Consider the following 27,332-nt stretch of genomic DNA (forward strand, 5'->3'; position numbering starts at 1 on the left):
CATCTGGACCATTAGATTCCACCAACACAGAAACAGATCAGTTAGGGCTTATCCGGGTAAGGAATGGTGCCTGGCTTCCATAATTTTTTTATTTTTATGCTTTTTATTTTCTTAATTACTATCCCTTAATACATGAATATTTTTTTTAAAACAAGATCTCTGAGAAATAGTAAAAACTACATTGATTTAGTTATGGTATCAAATACATTATATAAGTATTTGGAAACTTATTTAAAGCTTTTACTATGTTAGTTTTATCAGCATGGGTAACAACTAAATTACATGAATCAGGGTTTTCCTTATTAATCTAAGAAGAAAAATGTAAGTACTAAGCATAAATGTTTGAAATAATTTTAAATCAAATGTACAAACATTGCTGAAAATTGTCATTGCTGACAATATGAAAATTGATTTTAATATATCTTTAATAAAAGTTGTAATATACTTTAGCATTATATAAGGATTCAACACTCCATTCTGTTCTCAAAATGAGAGATCCTATGACACAATACACTACTTGTATTTTAAAAAATGCAATGCAGGCTTTCATAATGATTATTTAAATAGTTTTTAAAAAAAGTTTACAGTGGGAATTTCTGAGTGCCATATCACTTTCATCATGCACTGGAGTTTTTCATAGAAGCAGTGATCACCCATGGATGTTGATCAATGGTTCAACTCCCACAGTAGAGTAAGTTTTTCTTTTGTGTTACATAAAAGGAAAATATAAATGAGAACAATTCAGAAGGGTGTTATTAATACATTTGTTTAAGTTGAACAAATAAACATAAACATAAAGAATGATGTTCAAAGTTAATGCAATTTTGATATAAATATTAAATAAATACTACTGAGTTGTCCTATAAGCAACACTTATTAATAAATAAAATATCATTACCCACTTTTAAAATAATCTTCTATTACATTTACATGGAAAATGCTATTTATTGTTTCATCGATTGCCTTCACACAATGTAACAACAAAATTATGCATTTTTCTCCATTACAGGATTGCAGACCTATCAACTGGTAAAGGTAACTGTGCTGTGCTACAAAAATATGGCTTCACATCAAGTAGTTGCGAATATTCAAAAATATATACTTGCAAGCATAAGCTTTTTGGTTAAAACGCTTGAGTAGGATTCTGCCAGATAACTTTATTTTTCACAAAATGGAAATTATGATTGCATAAGTCTTTGAATGAATTATATTATTTGTTCTAATAATGAAAAAAATTCCATAACCACCATTGGAAAATAATATACACATCCAAAAATACAGATATCATTACCTTTAGTACTATAGTATAGTACTAAAGCCTAATACTATATTTGAGTCATTCAACTTTTCTAAAAGATACCATGTTGTTTGAGTTAATTGAAATGAAATATTGAAAATAGGGAAACCTGCTGAGGCAGAAGTGTTTTAATGTTTGCCAAGGGCTGAGATTATATGGAAATAGGAAATGACTGATGATTGGTTCATTGCTTCTTTGGGGGCTAAAAATCCTAAACTCTAATAGTGGTGATGGTAGCAAACTTGGTGAGTATACTAAAAGTTACCAATATACATATTCTAAATAGATGAATTTAATGCTTTGTAAATTATACCTCAATAATACTTTTAAACACTTGAAGTTATGTCTGGAACTGCATTTAAACTTTAAGTAATTTATAAAGATTAGTCATTTTACAATATTGACTCTTCCAATCAATATTATACTTTATTCTTCCATGTATTATAGCAAGTTTTCTTTAATTCTTTTTACTATATTCTTAATTTATCTATATTGAGGTCTTAAAGAAATATCAGTATGAGTATTTCATTGTCATTATTTTGTAAATGGCACACTTATTTAAAATTTTTCTTTAATAATTTTTGTTGCTTTAAACAGAAATACAATCGAGGTTTACATATTGATTTTTTTGTATTAACTCTATCATTTCAAACAAATGCTCTTTTGAATAGTTTCTTTTGAGTATAATAACTTATATTATTAGATACACACAGATTTAAAATAAAAACATTGGTAATGGCGTGGCCACTGAATCTGTTCTTATGAAATATGCTTCGTTATTTCCAATAATTATTCTTGCCCTATGTTGTGACAGGACAGTAACTCTCGAGTTCCCATTGGTTTGTGTTGCATGGGTATTTTTTCATCTTTATACTCTCATGTGTCTTTCTGTTTATGGTAAAAAGGGTCTCATTAAGACAGAAATAAGTTATTTTTAATATAAACATTATTGGGATTTGAATAGAATATTATTATGTTTATATTTAATATATTTATTAAATATTATGTTATATATATTTTGTTTACATGTATAAATTATTGCTATAATTAATTATTAAGTATTATATAGTTATCATTTAATTGATATGGACACTACTATTGATTTGAACTCTACTTGTTCTTTGTCTTACCTTTCAGAATAAATATTTTTATTTTTCTCACTTTCTATAAAATTTAATATGCTTTATTTTTATCAGCAATATATTATTTCTCTTTTTGTTTATGCTAGTACAGCTGTTCTCACTTTTTCTCCCTTTCCCCACCTCCACTTAACCCACCCTCCTTCCCCTCCAGAAATCAATCACCATATTGCTGTTTGTGTCCACAGGTTTTACATAAATGTTCTTTGATTAATCCCTCACCCTCTTTCATCCCATTCTCCCTTACTCTGTCATCTGTCTATCTGTTCCATGTATCTATGCTTCTGTTTTATTTTTTTCATTCGTGTATTGTGTTCATTAGTGTATTTGTCTATCACTGATTGGCTTAATTCACTTAGTATAACTTTCTCAAGGTTCATCCATGCTGTCATGAAAGGTAAGTTTCTTTTTTCTTCTTTACTAGTGTATAGTATTCTATTGTGTAAATGTACCATACTAATTATCATCTACTGATGAGCACTAAGTTTGTTCCAGATAGTGCTATTGTAAATAGCACTGCTATGAACATAGGGGTGCATATATTCTTTCCTATTGGTGTTTCAGGATCCTTAGGATATATTTCAGAAGTGGAATAGCTGGGTCTAAAGGGAGTTCCGTTTTAAATTTTTAAAGTACACTCCATATTGTTTCCCACAATAGTTGCACCAGACTGCCTTCTCACCAACAATGCATGAAGATTTCCTTTTCTCCACATTTTTTGCCAACACTTGTTGTTTGTTGATTTATTGATGGTAGTCATTCTGTAAGGTGAGAGGTGATATCTCATTGTAGTTTTAATTTGCATTTGATGATTAGTGATGTCGAGCATTTTTGCATATGTCTGTTTGCTTTCTGTATGTCCTCTTTGGAGAGGTGACTATTCAGGTCTTTATTCTTTTATTAGTTTTATTAGTTTATTAGTTTTTATTGGTTTTACAGTACAGATTCCTTACTCATTAAAGTCTAACCAATTAGGACTTTTACACTCTCAGAAAAGTAGCTCTACCATGTACTTTTATTTGCTGCTTATGCCATATTTTTTCCTTGAATTTTAATACAGTATTTATTTTAAGATTTGAAACTATATCATTGATATTTTTATCAACCCAATATCCAGGTAGATATATCCACATAATTTATTTTATGTAACTTCTCTTTACTTTCTGTATATCTTAGTTGTCATCTAGAAAATTTTTTCATCTTTAGATGACTCCTAAATATTTTCTTTATTAAGAGTCAGTTGAAAATTTTCTCAGTTTTTGAAATTCCTTGACAATGAGTGCACTCACCATCATATTAAATGTGTATTTTCACCATGTATTGAATTTGCTTATCTCCCTTAAGTTACTAGGTATTATTATTTAAAATAGCCATAGTCAAATATATCCAATATGTATTTGAAATATAGCCAAATATGTATATATTTATAATTATGCACATATTTATAATATATATCATAAAATTTAATTCTAAATAATTATTATTTTGAGTAATTTTTATTGTGCTTTTATATTATCTGACTATAGATTTAAATAAAGTTAATTGAATAAAATCATACTTTTACATGTAAAAATGGACATATATGAAACATTATTTAATTTGTCATAGCAATGTGAATGACTGTAAGATAAATGTATCAATTTTATAAAGCCATTAGTGAGATTTACATTATTTGACATTATTAATAAATGACTCAATAGATATAATTCTATAATGTGGTAATGGAAGAGAAAAGATTATTATTGTAATTTATAAAAATATAGTGTATCTAGAGACAAATGTAATTGGAAACACGACATACTAGAAATGCAATTTTAAATGGGAAGATAATATCAATAATTGTCTATATTAAGAAGCAAAAAAGATCCCAAATAAACAACCTAACTCTATTCCTTAAGAAACTAAAAAGAACAAACTGAGCATAAAGTCAGCAGAAGAAAGAAAATAAATATTAGAACCAAAATAAATGAACTGAGAACTATCAATAGGAAAGAGTAAACAAACTGAGAATTGGTTTGTTGAAAAAATAAACGAAATTGACAAACACTTAGATTGACTAACAGGTAAAAAAGAGATAGAATTCAAGTCAAAAAATTATGAATGAAAAGAAGGCATTACAGCTGAAACCACAGAAATTAAAAAGATCCTAATGGGCTACTATGAACAATTATATGTCAACAACTGGACAATGGGGAAAAATGGAAATATTTTAGAAACATACACTAACCAAGACTAAATCAGGAAGAAATAGAAATTCAAATAGACCAGTTACTAGACAGGAGATTGAATCAGTAATCAAATATTTCCAATGAAGATAAGTCCAGAACCAAGAGGCTTCTCTGGAAAATTTTACCAAACATTTAAAAGAGAATTAACACTAATTCTTCTGAAATTCTTCCAAACAGTTGAAGAGAAGTGAACACTCCCAAACACATTTCATGAGGCCAGCATTATCCTGAAACCAAAACCATAAAAAGGGACTACTAGAATAGAAACTATAGGCCAATCTCTTTCATAAATTTAGAAGCAAAAGCTCTCAATAAAATGCTGAGAAATCCAATCAGTGGTGCCTTAAAAGGGTCATTCACCATGATCAAATGGAATTTATACCTGGGATGCAGGGATGATTTAACACAGACAAATTCATCAACATGATCCATCACATTAATAGAATGAAAGAAAAGAATTATATGATTATCACAATAAGTGCAGAAATAGCATTTGACAAAATTCAACATTAGCCATGATGAAAACTAAAAAGTTGGGGATGGAAGTGATATATCTCAATGTAATCATAAAAGTAGGGGTTTGGGCGAGAGAAAGAATTAAAAGAAGGTGTCAAAAAGTACAAAGTTCCTCTGTTAGATAAATAAGTACTAACGATGTAAGTACAACATGACCATAACTAACCCTGCTGTAAGATATGCAGTAGTTTCCTCAGTGTCTGCAGGGTATACATTACAAGACTCTCAGGAGATGCCTGAAACCACAGAACATACTGAACCTTGTTATATACCATGTTTTTCCTACACGTACATACCTATGATAAAGTTTAATTTATAAATTAGACACAAAGAAATTAACAATAATAATAATAACAGAACAACTATAACAATATAATGTAACAACAGTTTTGTGAATGTGGTCTCTCTCTCTCAAAATATCTTATTGTGCTGTACTCACCCTCCTTTTCCTTGTGATGCTGTGAGATGATAAAATGCCTATGTGATAACATGATTCGAGGTGAATGACGTAGGTATTGTGACATAGCATTAGGCTGCTGGTGACCTTCTGTGAATACCAGCTGGAAGGTTATCTGTTTCTGATGATGTTAGATTATCAAGTCATGACAATGTTGATGGTGGGATGTCAGGAGCAGACCATGTTAATGCTAAGAGAGTCAAAGGGCGTTTTGCTGAATACTTTGGGGAGAACACTGTTATTGGAAGTTGCTGCGTCTTTTTTCTTCATTTCATGAACAAGTTGCTGCAAAGTTGCAATCCTTAGGTGACCATATAGGTAACTTTCATGCTGCATTCCATCCAATGACTTTATTCCATAAGGTTCATAAAATAAGGGAGAATTGAAAACAAGCACTGCAATATCACAACAGCTTTTCTCAGCGATTGTCAACAGAAGTGCTGCAGAAATTTTTAAAACAAGCAATATCTGACTGTTTAGTCAGGGACACTGACCTCTTTTCCATTAGATTGTCAAATTAAAAAATGATAATAGGCAATGCGACAAAAGCCATCCTGTGTGAATGCACTTTCATCAACCATAAAGATATAGTAATTAATAGAGTTAAATCTTAGTGATCACATTGCATAATAAGTTTGTGTCTGGTTAATTCTTGATACTAGAAATCCAGAAACTATCCATCCATGTAATATGAAAAGTAGAGACATTTATTAAAGAAGATACAAGATACAAGAAATCTTGTACATAGGACAATGATGTCTCAGTCCCCTTCAAGGTAGGTACCTTGCGACCTCACACAGTTCTCCCAACATCTCTTCTACTGTTCAAAATATTCTGCAAAATCCTTTGAATTGCCATCAGCCACCCCATTGTATTTTCTTGAATGTCATTGATGGTCTGATATATCATCCTTTTCGAAAGTGATTTTAGTTTTTGGAAAATCCAGAAGTCTCAGGGTGCCAAATCTGGACTATGGGTGGGGGGTGAGTCACCTGGGTGATTTGATGTTTTGGCAAAAAACTTGCACAAGATTTGAGCAGGCACATTGTTGTGATGAAGCTGCCAATCACCAGAAGCCCATAGCTGCTGCCATTTTGGTTCTATTGCATCTCTCAAATGACAAAGAACATTGAGGCGGTGCTTGTCATTAATTATTTGGCCTGGAGGAGCATACTCATGATGAACAACACTTTCCCAATCAAAAAACACAGGTAATGTGGTCTTAATCTTGCTGCAACTTTGCCGTGCCTTCTTCAGGCATGGAGAACCATGCAACTTCTGTGTGAAGACTGGGCCCTCGTTTCTTGATCACAGCTGTAAACCCACAGTTCACCTCCGATTCTGACCATCTTGAGGAAGTCTCGTTCATTGGTAGCAGTAGAAATCAAGTCATTAGCAACTGTAGCGCTATGTTCCTTCTGCTCTGGTAGCAGAAGCCACCAAAGGGGTTTTTCCATGACACATTTCATTCCAAGATCCTGTGTCAAAATCTCGGACACAGTAGTTTTTGGAATCCCCAGGTCAGCTGCTAGTTCTCGCACTGTCAGTCACTCATCTTTGTTGGTTGCAGCCCTTACACATTCAACATTCTCAGGTGTTCTGCTGGTTGCAGACCTTAGAGAATGTGGATCACTTTTAAGTTTCTTGACCACTTTTGAAGCATTTGTGTCACCCGTTATTGTTTGCACTGCACTCATTGCATCACCCTCGAAAGCCTTCTGAATCATCTGAATAATTTCTCAGGAGGGATGTTCGAGCTTATCACAATATTTGATGCTCTACTTCCTCAGATGTTTTGAGCATGATGGCTACATAGTACACAAGCGCACTCAGTGGAGTCTACCACACCCACTGACTAGTACATTGAAGTCATCATTGTTCACTCATAAGCATTCCAAGCCCACTCTCCTTGGCTGCCATGTTACATCAATGTCGCACAAACCATTCTCGTTATATTAACAATGGATGGACTTTTTTCAGACAGACCTCATCATATACAAATATGGTCACTTAATTTTTTAAAAAGTCACATTGAAGTAAAAAGATTAGATATTTACCATTATTTTGTCATAAGTCAATCAAAATTATACCTACTTTTTGTCAGATCAGCAAAAAATTTTTTGGTGTGTCACAGAACTTTAGTAATTAGTTTATGTGTGTCATGAGATGTGAAAGGTCAAAAATTGCTGGTCTAATGACATAGACAGCTACTATGTGGTTAATAGGTGGGTAACACAAATACTGTGTACCCTGTGTATTCTTTATTTCTTTTCATTCTTACTCTATGAGAAGATGGATGTTAGCTAAACTGACTGTGGTAATCATTTTCTGATATATGTAAATCAAACAGTATGCAGTGTATTTTTGTTTCTTTTGATGATCATGTGTTATTGAACTTGTCTTTTAGAAGTCTACTTTCTCTGTCCTTCCCAATTTTAATAAGAAAAAAAATTAAGTTACCTTTGTTTTCTCCCTACATAGTTAGACTTGTGCTTTTGTCATTTAAAACAAATATCCCTATTAAACTACAGACAATTAGTAATGATTTGAAAATGAATCAACAAAAACATAATTAGTAGTTATGTGATAATTTAATCTCTGCTATGGTGATATAGTTCAATATTTTTTAATGTTTGATCCTTCACAGAGATATTATCTTAACCAAAAGATCTAAATAACATTTAATGATAATAAAATGAATGAAGGAATTTTAAGAACTAGGGCAGAGAAATTGAGAAGAAAAGTTTGGGATTGTTGATTATTTTGACAGTTACCATGAAGCTGAAAATGTAGTAATTTTTTAGACTATTGGTGACATGTAATATTAAATATATATTGTTTATGGAATTATGATTTTAGAACTGTTGCCATTATAATAGAACTGCTATAATAAGAATAAAAGGAAAAGAAATATGTAATGCTAAGATTAAATAACCCTGTGTGGGAGTAAAATTTAAACACAGAAGATATTCTTAACAAGGCCTAAGATTATAGAGTTTGTGATTAAGATGGAAGTTAAGTTCACAGCATGGGTGATCAAGTTTTTTGTCCCCTGATATCTTTTAGAATAAGAAAACAATTTATCAGATGCATTTGCCAATGGACAAACTGAATGACATATTACCAGCTCAAAGTCTCCTATATTGTGAAGGTGTGTGATGAGATACACAGCCTTCAAAATAGCCCAAGTGTAAGAATTTCCTGTTCAAACTTTAAGTGACACATTAATGAGAAATCTGCTTTTTCCACCCATGCTTCTCTCTGAGCCCTCACAGGGCAGTCTGTGAAGACCACAGATATTGTCCGTTGACAGGACTAACCAGGTCTCCTATTGAAGATGCAGGACTTTCTGGCCTACAAAAGGTATGTGTCTCTACTCTCCTGTTTGTCTCTTAGCCTCATCTCATGTGGGGGTGGGGATTACAATGCAAGATGTGATACAAGTGTGATACAGTTAATATACAATCAGATCAAAGAAAACATTGGTATCTTTATTTAAATAATTTAAGGTAAAAAATCAAGAATAAAATATGAAATATATTGGAGGATATCTTGATTTATTCAAATTCTTGCTTGTTGAGAATTACTCAAGTGACACATACGTCAATAACTGAGTGTGTTAATCAAAACAATTTAAAGAAAATGCTACAAGAATCATGAAAAGGAAGACTTTTTTTATTTTATAATCACTTTAGATACAGTTATACATTATTTTATATTTAGGCCAGCCATTAAAGATATTTTTAAAAATAAATTATATTAATTGTGGAGGTCAAACGTATTTTATAAACTTAATTAAAGAAATGTAGTTGGCTTTTAATAAAAATCAGGATGAAGTACTCCCATAAAATTCTAACCGAAGCTAAATTATAAACAATCAAAAGACTTTTTAAAAATTGAGCAACTGTTGTGGGAAAATGTACCATACTGATAAAGGGACTCTTTGCCTAATGAATTAAGCTACAACACCCAACTGATACAAATCAGAATCAATGTAAAAATGTGTTTAATAATTAACATAACTAAAATATTGAGAGCTTATAAAAAGGTGAAATATTAAATGCTTTACATGAATTATATCCACATGTTTTTATTCCTACTTTATATTAGTAAACTAAGTGGCTAGATACTAAATCGCTTTATAAAGGTCATACACTGCAAATTTCAAAGCCAGAATTAATTTTAGAACTCACTGACTACACAGCTCATTGACTGAATTATTAAATTACATTATCTGATTCATTATTATTGCTTAAAATATGAAAGTACACTCACTGACTTTAACATCCATAAGAACTGTTTGGAAGTTTGAAACAACAGCATTCTAATATAAATGATCTACACATTTAATTATCATGTTATGGTTTTACATCTTTGCTCTTAATTGCCAATTTTTTTTGTGTAACATAAATATTAAAAAAACTTTATTGTTGCTTTGTTCTTAACATTTGTTTAGGTTTTCAATAAGTTTAGCATGACTAAGGTATTTCAATGTATGCAACATATTTTTCATTTCTAATAATTTATCAAGTGTTCAAAATAAGAGATATTTTGATAACACCTCATCCTCTTTAATAAATAAATGTATGTCACTAAATAAAATTGATGTAGTTCAGAAAATTACTATATATGCCAACACAACTAGTGCCCACCTTTAGAAAACTCAATCTTTAATCATTATTAAATTTCAAATTTATCACAAATATTGTGCCTCTTTTTTATAATACATTTTATTTTTAATACTAGCATTTTAATGGTGTTAAAATATTTCTGTGGAATCTGACTTTAAATAAAAAAGATGTTATTATTTATGAAATTATTTGAATTATCACTAGTATACAGCTTTTTATTGCTCATGAATAATATATAATCCAATGTAGAATATGTTAAAAATTGTATCTACCATGAGGAACTTGTTTAAAGATCTAAGAAGTTTGTAAGAAGAACATTAGATTCTTCACCTGGGAAATAAGCACAATACTCACCCTCTATCTTACCCAGTGTTACTGTGAGGGATCTCTTCAACGCATGCATGTATCATTCAGTGATAAGCACACATTGCAGAGCACAGTCTCAGACACCACTCAGCTGCAGAGATGAGTGACCAAAGAGTAGCCTACACAGAACTGAATCTGGTTAAGGACTCAGACAGACAACGAATGAAACCTAAGGGCACTAGAGGCTCCATTCCAGTAACTGAGCAAGAAATAACCTATGCAGAACTAAATCTTCCAAATGCTTCTCAGGATCTTCAAGGGGATGACAAGAAGGACCACTGCAAAGGTAACACATTCAATAGACACAGAGTCTAACTGTTCTAGGATGTGCAGCTGGGGTGCAGAGGTGTGGGAAAGAGTAAGGAATAAACTCATATATTTTTCATCTTTAAGGATCAGAACTCGAAGTTGGAATATGGTATTTTAATATGAAAGCTGAGGCCTAATTTTATTCAGACATTGTTGCAAGTTGTAATTTTTGACCAGTCACTCATGGAAAATTATATTTAGTGAAAACGCAATGATACATTCTGAGAGGAAGATTACAGTGGAAGATATGGGTTTGGGGTCCAAGTTTATATATTTTATTCTCTGTGTGTAAACTGTCCAAACTATTGTCTCTCTCCCTCCTTCCTCAGTGTTTCCACTTCTCTCCCTGCAGCATCCCCATCACCTCCAGAAAAGCTCATTGCTGGGATCCTGTGCCTTGTCCTGCTGTCCACTGTAGTAGCGATAGCTGTTACTCATTGTAAGTAAATTATTGTAAGATTTTATGAAACTTTTTACTTTTATGTTCATCAGTGCCTCCAAATACTTCATAATATTAGAGAATAGAACTCATTTTAAAGTATGCCTTTAGACTAAGTGCAAGATTGTTATTCTGTATTTGTCCAAGGTATAAATATCTGCATTATTTTAAAAAGTAGTTTATAAATATATATACACACATATCTATATCCCATATATCCATATATATATATTCTTGTGTTATAATTCAAGCATGCTTTAGGACACTTTTATAGAGATATACAAATAAATTTTTCATATTGATTAATCCAAATAGTGTAATTAAGAGTTGGTGAAATTTTGTTCTTAATGCTTTTGAAATATTTTCCCTGTAATTGTCATTATTTCATTAATTTTCCTTGGTAAAATCTATTTCATTCCAGGTTATTTTAATCATAGACAATATACCATATTTCAAAGTAAGAAAAAAAAGTATTTTGATTTGTTTAGATCATTAATTTTTTATACTAATTACTTTTTTCAGCTAGTGTAATACCAGTGCAGAATAATTTTTCTTTCTTGTATAAAATATAAATTGTATATTATTTTATCAGGGAACCAGACAACAGAGAACCAGAGAACAGCAAACCAGACAACAGGGAATGAGACAAGTACATAATTATTTTCTACCTTCTGATATTACTACGGTTCATACTTTGTGTCTCACACAGTCAAAATTTATAGAGGTTCTTTTTTTGTTGTTTTTTTTTTTTTGGTGGGGGAACATAAATTATAACACCGGGCAAAAATGTACATATAAATAATGAGTATAAAACAAAGTATTTCTTATGTCAAAATATGAAGAAATATTCATTTTAAATCATCATACCCATTGTTGCCAATGGGCTCAAAGATAATTTTGGTTTTCTAAAAAAAGTAGCTTCATTCATTGACGTTCAGGACATGAGGAAAGTGGATATTTTTGTTTATGTGTTGGCTTAATATGGGCACATAAATTAGGGAATGAGAGGCTCACTCTTCTCTATGAGCGTGTGTGAGTGCATATGAGTGTATTATGTTATATATATACCCCTCTATGAGTATATATACATATGCTACACACTAATGTGTCTATACCTATGCAAATAATGAAATTAATTTTCATTTATAAAATTCATATTGTTCTTGGATAACAATCATAATCTTTCTTCAGCATATCATTATTGTAGATGTCCACCAGAGTGGTTAATATATTCCAACAATTGCTACTACATCAGTACTGAACAAAAGACATGGAATGAGAGTTGGATGACCTGTGTTTCTAAGAATTCTAGCCTGCTCTATGTAGATAATGAAGAGGAAATGGTAAGATTTTTAATGTTTACAACATTTTACTTAAAAGAGTACTTTATATTTTTATGGAATTAATTTGTATTGTTGTATATATCTGTCATTTATTTTAAATATTGCTAATATTTTATTGTTTGACTATAATATTTTATTTATATTTTATGGCATTAATATGCATTTGATAATTTTCAATTTTTGATTTTCATAGACAACCATGCTTCTATAAATGCTTTTTATCCTAAAGTGAACTTGGCTACTTAATTTTACCATGACCATGGAAACTATAGATATTATTGTTGCATGTTACAGACTGAAATTGGATGTTGAAATAGATGTTGCCAGTCCACTTCTGTGCACTCTCTCATCACTTTTGTTCTCTCCTCACTTAACCACTATTCTGATATTTTCATTACAAGTTATCTTTGCTTAATTTTGGATTTCATATAATGGGAATCATTCATTATGCATTTTATATGTCTCCATTAACTCCCACATAATATTTTTTCAATTAATCTATATTATTGCATTTAACTGAAGTTTGTTAATGTTCACTGCTATATAGTATATACCTGGCATTTTTAATCTATTCTACTCAGAATATAGATGTTTTTAATATGTGGGTATTATGAATTATTTAATAAAAATCTTTGTGTATGCCTTTTTTTCTGAATAGTATGTCATATTTAAAATAATTTATATTATATACAAGTATTACATGTAATATAGTTATATACTAGAAATGTTATGTTTATAATAATATAACTTATAAATTATTATAATTGTATGTGTGTAATTAAAATGTATTGTCTTTTTAAAAAGATTTTATTTATTTTTTTTAGAGGTGGGAACAGAGAGAGAAAGAGAGGGAGAAAAACATCAACGTGTGGTTGCCTCTCACGTGCCCCCTACTGGGGACCTGGCCTGAAACCCAGGCATGTGCCCTGGACTGGGAATTGAACTAGGGACCCTTTGATTTGCACACTGACACTCAATCCACTGAGCCACACCAACCAGGGTCTAATTCATTTCCTTAATATGTCTTATGTGAAACTATATTAAAAGTTGAAAGGTTATAACTTAGAAAAAAATCAACTTTATCTGGGTTTTCATTTTAAAAGTCATCTTTATTTTGGTTGTAAATATACAATTTACTTAGTTACTTAATATTTTATTTGACCCCATTTGAAGTCTCATAGCTTGCCTTATAAAACATTGCCTTTATAAACTACTATATAAGAATATTATAAAATATGAATTATTAACTAATATAATTCTCTTTACAGTATTCTGATTAGTATATTAAAACAACATTGATATAAGACCACTTTGCGTAGGTCAGCTGGTTAGAGCATCATTTGAATACACGAAGGTTGCTAGGTGATTCCCCATCAGTGCATATATGAGAAACAACCAAGGAATGCATAAATAAGTGGAATAACTAATTGATTGCTCTCTCTCTCTCTCAAATCAATAAAAATAACCAAACAAAGCAAACATTGATTTAAAAAAGGAGTTAAGTCAATTGGCATACATCTAATTCCTTTTTAAATAAAAAATGGTAAAAATGGTTACTATGCATGAAAATTAAGAAGAGCTTAAAAGCTTGTGCATTTTGAAATTTTTATCACAAAGTTGTTTTCATAATTGCCAGTTATAAAAACGATCACAACAATGTAAAGCACACCATGCAGAATATATTCAACAGTGTTTTAATAACCATTCACGGTGCCAGGTCGGCCCCAGACCTGTTGTGGTGGTCACCTCTCAAGGTATATACAGGCCAAAAACAATATTGAATGGCAACAGTAAGCAAAAACATTTTTTAAAAAAGTTGGTCTTCAAAATGAGTTCTGTGAAAATACCAATGTCACATTTTTCTAAAGCCAATTTATTAGTGTAAAATCATTCTCATTGTTTAGTATTAACAAAACTTGCATTCAAAATCTCAACATACAAATAAAAACAAGAGACAAAAGAATGATAATATACTCATTTAAAATATAAAGGCTACCCTGAATGGTATTGCTTAGTTGGTCATGCATCATTCCATAAAGGGAAATGTCACTGGTCCGATTCCCAGGCAGGGCACATGCCTGTTTTGTTGCAGGATCCGTCCGGGGCCGAGCATAGGAGTGGCAACTAATTGATGTTTTCCTTTCTTTCTCACTCTCTTCCTCTCTCTCTAAAAATAAATAAATAGAAACTTTAAAAAATAAATAAAATAAAATGTGAAGATTCAGACTTTTGTTTTATACTGCCATGCTAGTCCAGTTGTAGATTTCTATTTTTCTTTGATGGCTTGTGCATCTCATAGCAACATGCAAGTTTTTTTTCTCATATTCTGCTGCCTTGATGGTTGCTGGTTGGCTTGCTGGAGATGCACCCCTGCATTTTCAACTTTTGTTTCTATACTTCCACACCTCTTTGCTCATGAATTATCATTCTCAGATCTTTAAAAAGTTCATTAATATCCAAAATATCAGCTTCAAGTTGCCTAATAGAAGATCTTCTGTCTCATGAATGAGGCAGAAGTCATCCTCTGTAATTTCCTCATTCTGCACCTGACCTTCAGGGTGAATTTGGCTTTTCCAGGACACAAGGTTCCTTTCTTTTGAGCTCTCCTCAGGAATTCCATTGGATACTCCAGGGCTGGCTCCCCACTTGAGCAACAGACTCTTTCTCTTTCCCAGCAGCTGGCCTTTGCACCTTTGGAAAGTTGGTCAGTGATGTTGTGAATTCAGCCAGTAAGAAATCTCATGTATATTCCTTTCATGCTATTCATGGAGGGTGGCGGGAAGAGATCCAAAGTGTTTTATGGACTTACCTGTTGCTTTGGCCGGTTGGTTAGGATACTGCTGCTTCTGTTGCAGCTGTTGCCACAATTTAGGTGACCCTAGAGGTGTTCCACTTTGGTTCAGAGTCCTTTATTTTTCCACAAAATGTTGTATTATCTTCTAGATGTTGGATATGCTGGGCCAGCTGGGTGATGCCCCTTACAATTCCAGAACTGCAAGACATAGTTGATTTACTTATTCACTAACTTCATCAGATATTGTTGGGCTGTACAGTTTACTTAGCAGTCACCTCTTCTTCAAACTGCCGGCCAACTTTATTTGTTTTTACAAATGCAAATTAGTATACCAGCGTTTATTTAATTTCTCATAAAATTTGTTTTCTCATAGAATTTTTTGAACATTTTCAATATACCTCCATGGATTGAATGGTCCCAGACAAACAATAGTACAACCAATAGCAGGGTATTGTCCAGTGGCACAACTTTCTCTCCTGGACAGTAAGTTTCTTTAGAATGTATATATTTTACTCCCTTGTGCTTTCAAATTGGGAATTAATCTTTGAAATAAAAATCAATGTGTGAACAATTATGTGTAGAAATATTTTTTTGTGTAGGAATATTTTAAGAACTATTCAGATTTATTATGTAAATATTAATGTAAATAAATTGTTTATTAAATAATTAAGTTATGTATCACCAAATTAATGATTTATTATCTCTGTATTTCAGATTTTCAAACACTTCAGAGTTGGACAAGAGTTGTGCATTTGTGAGTTTTGACACACAGAAGGTGTATTTTGTATCCTGTTTAGAAAAAAAATTATATGTTTGTAAGCATCAGGCATTTTAGCTTCCTTTCATTTCATATCATGTTACTTTCACCATCTCTAAAGAACACATTTCTAGTTTCTTCAGGAATGCTGCAATTATTTTTGTAAAACTGATTTTTAAGAAATTGTTTTTGGACTGGTCTTAGTTTCACCACAAAATTAAGAGGATGGTACTGAGATTTACCACATCCCCTCATCCCCCTGCATGCGGAGCCTCCCTATTATCAGCATCATTCACCAGCGTGGGACAGTTGTCACTCAGAATGAGTCAATACTGACACATCAGAGTCACTTAAAGTCCATAGTGTATCTGACACTTCATTCTTGGTATTGTAGAATTGCTTTAAATCTATATTCATGTTAACTTTAAAAATATATATCCAGGAATACATTAAACATTTAAAAATTTACTGTTATTTATTAACATAAATCAAGTATGAATTATGAATTATAATAAGTACTGTTCCTTCCAAATTTAAAATAACATGAATAATTTTAGACACATTTCAATATAATTGATTTTACAAAACCCTGGAATGTTGAAAATGAGGACTGAACATATCAGGATAACAAGTTGTATAAGTCAGTTGAGTCAAGAGAGAGAACCAGGGAAGATTTAAAGCATTATTAATTATTTGTTGGATATAGTATGCAGAGAGGAGAGAGAAGAAAATTGCACAATGTATCATAGGGTTAATTAATGAAAAGTACCGAAAGGAAGAATCATATGGGAGCCGGGTCTGCCTCCTTAGGGATGGCAGACAGGGTCACTACAGAAAACTTTGTGGACTACTCTAGAAGAGAGCCGTTTCCAGTCTGCAGGCTGATGTTGATGAGGGTGGACCTCACACTGCGATGGGCAAACAAGAAGCCCTCCCTGCCAAGATGTCAGCAGGCAGAGGCTGGAGAAGAGGGAACTATCTATGGCTGTGACTAGACAGAGAAACTTGCGGGAGGCTGAATACCACAAGAACCTCCTGCACACATGCACCTGTCAACCACACCCTGCTGCCAAAGGAGTGAAAAACACCACGAAACCAGGAAGAGGACTCCTTTCTCTTCAGTGCTCTTCACTGACATACCATCAAGCCAGCTGACTGGAGAAAAGGTTATAGGATGTGGTTCCATTATCTCAGAGAGGGCACATAGCTTTGCCCTCATGAGCTTTGGAGCAGAGAGTACTAAATTCTTAATTGGCACTCAAGGTTACTATGCAACAACCCCAAGGTTTCTATAGAAAAGCCATGTGACTATGCCACACTTGCTCAGAGTACGGAGCCAACACAAATATCTTCTGAATCTATTTGGCGCATTATTATCAATGATTGTAGTCATTTTTTGGTATAGACTAGTAGTTTCATTGGGTAATAATCAGTGTCCTTTGATATCTCTTACATATCTGTTTTTTGCTCTGCTGCGTATTAGTTATTTTTTGAAGGCACCTCGTTTTATTAAATTATTTGTCTTTCTCTTTTGGCACTTTTAAAAAAAGACTTATTTATTTTTAGAGTGAAGAGAAGGGAGGAAGAAAGAGAGGGAGAGAAATATCAATGTGCTGTTGCCTCTCATGTGCTCCCTACTGGGGACCTGGTCCACCACCCAGACATGTGCCCTACACTGGGAATCGAACCAGCAACCGTTTCGTTCACAGGCCAGTGCTCAGTCCACTGAGCCACACCAGCCAAGGCCCTCTTGACATTATTAATTACTGTGCTCAGAAACCTACATTGCTAGAAGAAACAGTGTTATGTATGAGAATATAAAAATTAAAAAGATAACATATATATGAATTAAACATTTAGTTATTGACAGAATGTGGGATGAAATTTATAAATTTGACATTCAGAGATATTTTTACTATAATTATATTGCAAGTGGGAGAGGTCCTATAGCTGCTTATTATTTGCAAAATAAATTAATAGTTCCTATCCATTCTCCAGTTTGAATATATATTCTTTATATTCTCTATATTTATTCATTATATTCATAGAGAGGAAATATGTGAATATTCAAAATTAATCTCATATGATCTATATGTTGAGTTGTATCTAATAGATGAAGTTGTGTTTTAAACAATCCAGTTGTATTGACATTTGCAAACAAGCATTTACTTTGTTCATTTTTTTTCAGTTACCCATTTGTGGTTTCATTGGCTTTCAGTTGATACAGGCTGAGCATGTATGGGCGTAGCTCCAGTCCACAGATTCAGTTCAGATATTTTAAAAATATTTTATCCTCAGAATAATGAGCTACCCGGTATGCAACATTCTCACAGCAGGGATTAGCTGCTCTTAGCAGGACTAGCAGAAATGTGCTTCTTAATGCCTGTGCTCTGAACTGACAAACTCTTACTTTCACAAACATTATATTATCAAAATGAGTCACATGGTCAGCTTTATTAATTTTATACAAAGAATACTCTTCTCATACTGCTCAGAGAAAAGAAAGGTAGATTCATTGAAAAATAATATAATCTACAAAATAGCCATAAAAAACTGTGCATAAGAGAGCAGGGCACCAGCAGTTACGGTTCTGCAAGAGTTCTGGAAAAACCAGAAGTCAGAATGTAAATTATCCACACACATGGCAGAGCCACATTGTTCCTCACAACATTTCAACACTTCCAGACATGTTTCTTTGTATTTTAATGCAATTAATTAACAAATTGATAGAATTATCATTTAATGGAAAGTACCAATTTTCAATATAGGGAAAGAAATGTAAATCATCAAACTTCTGAGGACAAATCACCAAATGAAATGATCAGGAGAATAAGTCTGAATAGGAAATTAAATGATCAAAGCCAATATTAAAAAAAAAGCAGTCTGACTTCTCTGGATGATGTTGGTAAAACGGTGACTTTTGTGTCTATGGTTAAAATCTCATCATCTCAACAGCTACTTCTCTCATATAAAATGACTATGACAAGCAGCATCATAGTGATTGGAGTTTGTCTGAGTTGCTCTACCTTCACAGATATTCAGTATAAATAACAAAAAGAGAAATAAGCAACAACGTATGAGAGTGGAATATATATTTGTGACCATAATGATTAGTATCTTATGGCAATTAGAGGCAAATTTATCAACTTTGTTATTTTTTATATCAACTTCAGTTTTCTGGCTTATACCAAAAATATTTATTCTATCACAGTTCTGGAAGCTTACACTCCCAAAACAAGGTGTCAGCAGGGCTATCTTCACTATGAAGATCCAGAGGAGACTCTGGGCCATGCATTTCTCTTAATTTGGGGGGCAACCCTCAGTCCTTGACATTCCTTGGCTTACAGACAACTTACTCCAGTCTCTCACTCTGTCATCTCATTGTTCTCATTGTGTGTCACTGTCTTTGTGTCCAAATGTACCTCTTCTTAAAGGATATCATATGTATTAATTAAGGCCCTGCCTCTACCAGTATGACCTTATCTTAACTTGGTTACATTTGCAAAAGCCCTTCCAGGTAAAGTCATATTGTCAAACTCTAGTAGACATTAATTCAGGGGCTGGAAGGGTGTGGGCATGTGATACTACAAAATGACTTTAAAAAAACAGATTAATGTCTAAATATTTTGTCTGAGTATCATTGTGACTGGAAACCATATTTGATTTGGTGTCTCTGAAAACTCCATTCCAACCACGTGCATGTTGCAGGTGGGAGTGTGATATGAAGGATCTCAGAAGGGAGGGGGACAAATCTCCTGTTACAAAATCAGAAGCGACAGTTCACTGAGAATCCATGTCTCCATGATACTTCAAATCTTTCAACATAGTTAACATTTTAGAATATAATTAACTTTTTTAGTTTTTTTAAGGAAATTTCACACTGTTTCCCACAGTGTGAAACTGGCTGCACCAGTTTGCATTCCCACAGCAGTGCACTAGGGTTCCCCCTTCTCCACATCCTCATCAGCACTTGCTGTCTGTTCATGTATTAATGATGGTCATATGACAGGTGTGAGCTGATATTTCAATGTGGTTTTAATTTGCATCGCTCTGATGGCTAGTGAAGTTGAGTGTCTTTTCATATGTCTATGGGCCATCTGTATGTCCTCCTTGGAGAAGTGTCTATTCAGATCCTTTCCCATTTTTCAATTGGATTGTGTCTCCCCGGTGTTGTCATATGAGTTCTTTATATACATTGGAGCTCAAACCCTTGTCTGACGAATCATTGACAAATATATTCTCCCATGCAGTGAGTGCCCTGTTCATTATGATGATGGTTTCTTGAGCCATGCAGAAGCTTTTTAGGTTGATACAGTCCCATTTTTTAACTTTTTCTTTTATTTCCCTTGCCCTAGGAGATATATTGGCAAAAGTATTGCTCTGTGAAATATTTGAAATTTTCCTGCCTTTGTTTTCCTCTAGCCCTTTCATGATGTGACAGCTTATATTTGTCTTTTATCCATTCTGAGTTTATTCTGGTGTGTGGTGTAAGTTGGGGGTCTAGTTTCATTTTTCTTACATGTCCCAGTCCTGTTCCCCCAGCACCCTTTATTGAAGAGGCTATCTTTACTGCATTGTATGCCCATGCCTCCTTTGTCAAACATTAATTGATGTTAAACACTAAAAATGGAACTACCTTTTGACCCAGTGATTCTGCCTCTGGAATTATACCCTGAGAAATCTTAGGCACCTATTCAAAAGAATTTCTGCACCCTTATGTTCACAGCAGTGCTATTTATAACAAGCAAATGCTGGAAATAGCTTAAGTGCCCATCAGTAAATGAATGGATCAAAAGAAAAAAAACAAAAACCGTGGTATATTAGCATAATGGAATACTATGCAGCAGAAAAAAAGAAGGAACTCCTACCCTTTGTGACAGCAAGGATGGAACAGGAGAATATTATGTGAAGTGAAAAAAAGCCAGTCTGTGAAAGACAAATGTCATATGATCTAACCTATAAGAGGAATCTAATGAACAAAATAAACTAACAAACAAAATAGAACCACAAGTGTAGAAACATGGAACAGACCGAAAGTGACCAGAGGGGATGAAGGAGGGGGCTGTCACGGAAAGAATGGGAAGGGATTTCACAAAGAACAGTATGAATAAACCACAGACGTGGACAAAGTATAGGAACTGACTGTGGAATCTGGGACGGGGAGGGGTGGAGGAGGGAAAAAAGGGAAAAATTGAGACAGCTGTAATAGAAAAATTAAAATGGTAAATAAGTATAACAAACAAAACCCCAAATAAAGTGGTTTTATTAGAGAGTAATGAGAATTATTTTGGAATAATTACCTAATACACAGGTGCATGTATATTACATTTTGCATGAAACCAAAATATCTTAATTTTATCAACATTATATATTTTATTCTTTCTGCAAATTAAATTCTTCCATTCTATTAGGGGCCCAGAAGGCAGAGTTAATAAAATTTAAATGGCACAACCAATACATAAAGTATCACAAAAGATGAATGCAAATAGAGACCTGTTAGCTAGAATTTCTACCATAAAGGGGTGGGAAAATTCACAAGATATGTAAAAATCCACAATATATCTGATGATGTATCATAGGATGTGTAAAATTACAGGTCATCTGCATGTAGGTTACCCAGATGTTTTATGTTTAATACAATAGACTGCAGTATGGGTCTCCTTAAGCAGACTGTGATTTCCTTAACCTGAGTCGATCTGAGATCTAAGTGAAATAAGCCAGGCAGCAAAAGAAAATGCCATATGACTCACCTATAAGTGGAACCTACTGAACTAAACAAACAAACCAGATAGAAGTAGAGACATGGAAATAATGAACAAACTGACCAAACAGTGACCAAAGCAGAGGAGGGAGAGGCATAAGGGGGAAAGAAGAGGAAGGGTCTAGTCCAGGAGCAGGTATGAAGGACACATGGTAATGGACAACAGGGTGTGGATTAACTGTGGAAGGAGGGGCAGGCGGGGCAGGGAAGGGGAGAAGGGGTAATTGGGACAACTGTAATTGGACAACAATAAGAAAAGAAATTGTCAAAATTTTAATTTGAATTAAAGGCAAATCATATGTTTAATATACCTCTGTTTTCAAACACATAGACTCATAATTTATATAGTTTACAATGTGTTTGTTTTATTACCTGCTTAAGGTGAGCAACTGCTCTTTTCATAGTTCCTTTATAACATTCAGCACCTGTCAATAACATAATTTGTTTAAAAGATACTTTTGTACTAACCTCATAAGAAGTCGAGAGGCCAAACTAAATGGTGATTCTTTGCCTATTTATGTTTCTGAGTTTATAAGGCCATGTTTTCATAGACCCATAATATTTATTAATTTTGACAATTTAGGGACAGAGTGAAAAAACAGAGGGAAAAATAACTACAAAAAGAATGGCAACATACATCATACCTGAGACTATGTAATTTTCTTTTGAGTGGGTATTGCCCAGATAACTCATTTTAGACTAATTCACGCAGCTAAGCCAATTGCTTACAAAGTGAAAACATCAGTCAGGTTATGATTTCTCTCTGCAATGGTGAAATGTAAAATTTTGATGCTATAAACAAATTTCTTCATTTTGTTTGTTAAATAAATTAAAAAACTTATGTGAAAAAAACTAAGCTTAAAACTAAATAATTTTGTTTTATCTTCTGAAAATAAAAAAGAACTTCTGCTACCTTTTTTCTTGCCTGATGTACAAGCATGTCATAGCCTTAGGGAAAGAGCATTGACGTGTGTGTGTGTGTGTGTGTGTGTGTGTGTGTGTGTGTGTGTATGAAGTGCATTACGAAAAAGATTTTATTGACATATTTTTAGAAAAAGAGGAAGGCAGAGAGACAGAAGGAGAGAAACATCAGTGTGTGGTTGCCTATCTTGCACCCCCTACTGGGGACCTGGACCTCAACTCAGGCATGTGAACTGACTAGGAAGTGAAAAGCTGACTCTTTGGTTTGCAGGATGGGACTCAATCCACTGAATCACACCAGCCAGGGCGAAGTGCATAGTTTTAAGACAATACTTTTTATCCCATGATTTTCTGACCTCAGTTATTTTCAGAATACAACAGGTAATAAGTAATGATGTTGTTCACAGGGATTTCTTTCAAAAGTTGCACTTACACAATGAGATAAACCATATTATATAATATCATTTTATCTTTGCAAATGCAATTTTATTTCATGTTTTACTTTTCAATTACAATTGACATTCAATATTATTTTGTAGTAGTTTCAGCTGTGCAACATAGTGGTTAGACATTTGATTACTTATGAAGTGATCCCCAAATAAGTCTAGTACCCACCTGGCACTATATGTAGTTATTTCATTATTATTGACTATATTTCCTATATTTTACACCCCTATGACAATTTTGTAACTACCAATTTGTAGAATTTTCTTTTAGAACTTGTCATATTTGGCAGGGTTGCCTATCAATTAAAATTTTTACAATCTGTGGTTTGTTTGTTACTTTTTTCCCCCTTTGGTAAGAACATTTAAGACCTATGTCGTAGTTAATTTCAGTTATGCAGTACAGTGTTATTGACTATAGCCACCATATAATACATTAGACCCTTAGGCCTTCATCTTATAAGTGAAATTTTGTACTCTTTTACCAACTTTCCCCTATATTCTCTACTCCAAGCCCCTGACAATGACTACTGTCTGAACTTGTTTTTTTAAATTTTACATATAAATGATAACATGCAGTATTAGTCTTTGTATTGCTTATTTCATTTAGCAAAATGCCTTCAGGTTTATTATGAAAGAAATTTCTTTGCACAAATGAAAGAAATTCCTTTTTCTCGTGGCTGAATAATAATTCATTGTGTATGTCTGTGTGTGTATAACTTCTTTTAACCCATTCATCCATTAAACATACTTAATTAAGGTTGCTTTCATACCTTAATTACAGTGAATAATGCTTCAATGAACTTGGGAATACAGATATTTCTTCATAATAATTGTGTCATTTTTTTCAGATATATATCCAAAAGTGGGATTGCTGGACCATATGGTGCTTCCAACTATAACTTAGTACCAATGGCAAATAAACATTTCCTCTTTTCTTGATACAATATGAGATAGATGAAAAGAATTAATTCCAGTAGATACACACTAGATGACTCAGATTTAATGTTTTCTTTCTTCTGATATTCATGTGTCATTTAACTTGTGCTGTCAAAACTACTTTTTCTGCCCTCTCTAGTTTTGGTTATGTGACATTTTTAGCAATTACCTTTGTTTTCATCCTACATAGTTATATTTTGACTTTTGTTATTTAAAATAAATATTTCTATTAAAATACAGACACCTAATTATGATTGGAGGATAAATTAATGAATTAGATAATAAGTAATAATATTTGAGTCTCTTTCATTATGGTATAGTACCCTGTTTTTTAATGTTATCTCCTTAACAGAGACATTTATTTTTATGGGGGGAAATATAAATTACTTATGTAAAAATAAAATTTAGTGGAGCCATTTTAAAAAACGAGGGCAGAGAGATTGAGAAGTTGGGAATTAATTGTGACAGTTACCTTAAGTTGAAAATGTAATCATTATTCAGAACATTAGTGACAAATATCATTGAATACCTACTGTTAATGGGATTATGATATTATCTTTTTCCATTATAAATAAGAAACAATGAGAGTATAAATAAATTAAGATGATGCCAGTATTTAACAATCTTAAACATCTAAGATACTTTAACAAGGCCTAAATTTTCAGTGTTTGTAATTTTTAAGATGGAGGGAAGTTAACAGCATGGGTGGTCAAGTAGTTTGTCCCAGAAATCTTTGAGAATGTGAAAGTAATGTCTCAGAGTCACTTAGCAACGGAGAAACTTAATGACACTCCACAAGCTCACAGTTCCTATATGCTGGAGGTGTGTGATGAAATAAACCATCTCGAAAATTGCCCAAGCATTTCCTGTTCAAACTTTAAGTAACACAGTGATGAGAACTCTACTTTTTTCAACTCTTGCTTCACTTTCAGTCTTCATGGGACAGTCCGTGAGGACCGCAGATGCTGTTTGTTGACAGGAGTAACCAGGTCTCCTATAGAGGATGCACGACTCCCTGGCTTCCAAAGGTAGGTGTCTCTACTCTCCTGTCTCTCTACTGACCCGATTCATTTAATGGAACATTACAAATGCTGATGTGATACTAATGAAGTACAATTAGTATACAATCAAATCAAAGAAAACACTGATATTGTTATTTGTACAATTTAGGGTAAAAAAAGTAAAATATGAAAAAAATTCAAAATTTTGCCTGTGCAAAATTACTAACAAGCTTACACACATGCATATTTTGGTTTGAAAATCAATGTAACTTATATGAGAAGCCATCATGGCAAGAAACCAGTTAACTTTGGATTTTGTAATTAATATATAATTATATATATGTATTACTTTATATTTAATTCAGACTCTAAAAATAAATTCTTAAAATGAATTCATCAAATCATGAAGGTAGAACATAATTTCTCAACCATGCATTTCAGTTAAATAAAAGCCATTTGACTTGTAGTAAAAATCAGAATTTAATGGTTTCTCTAAAATGGTTATTTAAACTTAATTATGATCAAAAAATTTTTTAGAAATTGAACAAAACATTGGAAAAAGAGATGCCACACTGATAAAAAGACTCCTGTGGCATAAATTGTTGTATTTCCTGATATAAGCAAAAATAGTAACATGGCAATTGTGTTAAAATATTTAGATTAAGAAGTTTTGGAAAGCTAGTAAATGTCAGATTGAATATTAAGTGTTTTACAAGGATTGTATCTCACATATTTTTATTCCCACTTTATTTAGCAAGTTAGGTTGCTAGACACTAAATAATTATTAAAGGCCGTATGTTATAAATTCCAAAGCCAGAATTTATTCCAGATCTCGCTGCCTGGATTTCCCAATGACCGAATTATTAAATTACATTTTCTGATTTATTACATTTTACTATGCACTAAAGTTACCTTCACAGAATTTGACAGCTATGGGATCTTTCTGGACATGTGCACCAACAGTGTTCCTCCATAATCTACAACACATTTCTTTATCGTTGTATGGTTTCATATCTTAACCATTAAATAAATCAAAAGTTACTGGTATAAAGTATGTTAAAAATCATGTAAAGTTCTATTGCTTTTATTATTTATTGAGCTTTGGATATCTTTAGTGTGTCATGTAACATTTTCCAACATATAAAATATTTCATTAAAATTTAAATGCTCTCTCAGATCTCTACAATTATTCAAAATAAAATATTTGATAACACCTTTTCTGTCCTTTTATCTAATAATTGTGACTAAATCAAATTAATTTACTGCAGTTAATTATTATATATATAAACACTACTATTCCCCGAACTTTAGAACACTCAACTTTTGAACATTAGTGCGTGTAAAAATTGCCATTAAACTTGGTGCATTATTTTTTTCATATAAGATTTTCATTTTCACAGTTATTCTAACACTGCTAAAATATTTCAGTGGAATCTGACTTTATAAAGACGTTCTGAACCACTTTATTTTTCACTAACATTACTTTTCATTGCTTCCACCAATAATATCATGTCAAACATAGAATATCATTTTAAGAACTATTATTCTATCATGAAGCACTTATTTGAATCTCTAAGTAAATTAGAACAAGCCTTCACATTGGTCAAATGCAGAATAGACTGTTACTTCTCTCACACTCCACCCACAATGACCCTCCTAGGGATCTTGTCGTTACGCACATCGTGTTAACACTGAAGCACTGATACCATAGGCACCATCGCTGACATTACTCAGCTGCAGAGATGGATCTCCAACAAGAAAACGACTCAGAACTGAATCTGGCAAAGGACTCCAGGAGACAGCAAAGGAAAGGCAAGGGCATGAAAAGCTCCATTTTACAAACCGATCAGCAAATATCCTCTGTGGGAATAAAGGTTCAAAATGCTTCTCAAGATCTTCAATGGATTGACAAGAATGACCACTGCAAAGGGGACACATTTAATGGACACACAATAAAACTGCTCTAGGATGTACTGTTGGCCTGCAGAAGT

General features: G+C 32.8%; 1 protein-coding gene and 1 pseudogene across 1 annotated transcript; one reads left to right on the forward strand and one right to left on the reverse strand.

Annotated features, from left to right (window-relative positions):
• Positions 1-10,733: 10,733 nt before the first annotated feature.
• On the forward strand, positions 10,734-16,354 carry LOC129084614 (NKG2-A/NKG2-B type II integral membrane protein-like). The gene is made up of 5 exons (XM_054590814.1): positions 10,734-10,920; positions 11,296-11,382; positions 12,544-12,725; positions 15,893-16,002; positions 16,234-16,354. Exons 1-5 carry the CDS (start codon positions 10,734-10,736, stop codon positions 16,352-16,354), a joined length of 687 nt encoding a protein of 228 aa, XP_054446789.1.
• Positions 15,019-15,728, reverse strand: LOC129085021 (syntaxin-7-like; annotated as a pseudogene).
• Positions 16,355-27,332: the final 10,978 nt, after the last annotated feature.

This window comes from Pteronotus mesoamericanus, unplaced genomic scaffold (assembly GCF_021234165.1).
Source record: "Pteronotus mesoamericanus isolate MK-2021 breed Mesoamerican mustached bat unplaced genomic scaffold, CSHL_Meso_final scaffold_21, whole genome shotgun sequence".
Lineage (NCBI taxonomy): Eukaryota > Metazoa > Chordata > Mammalia > Chiroptera > Mormoopidae > Pteronotus > Pteronotus mesoamericanus.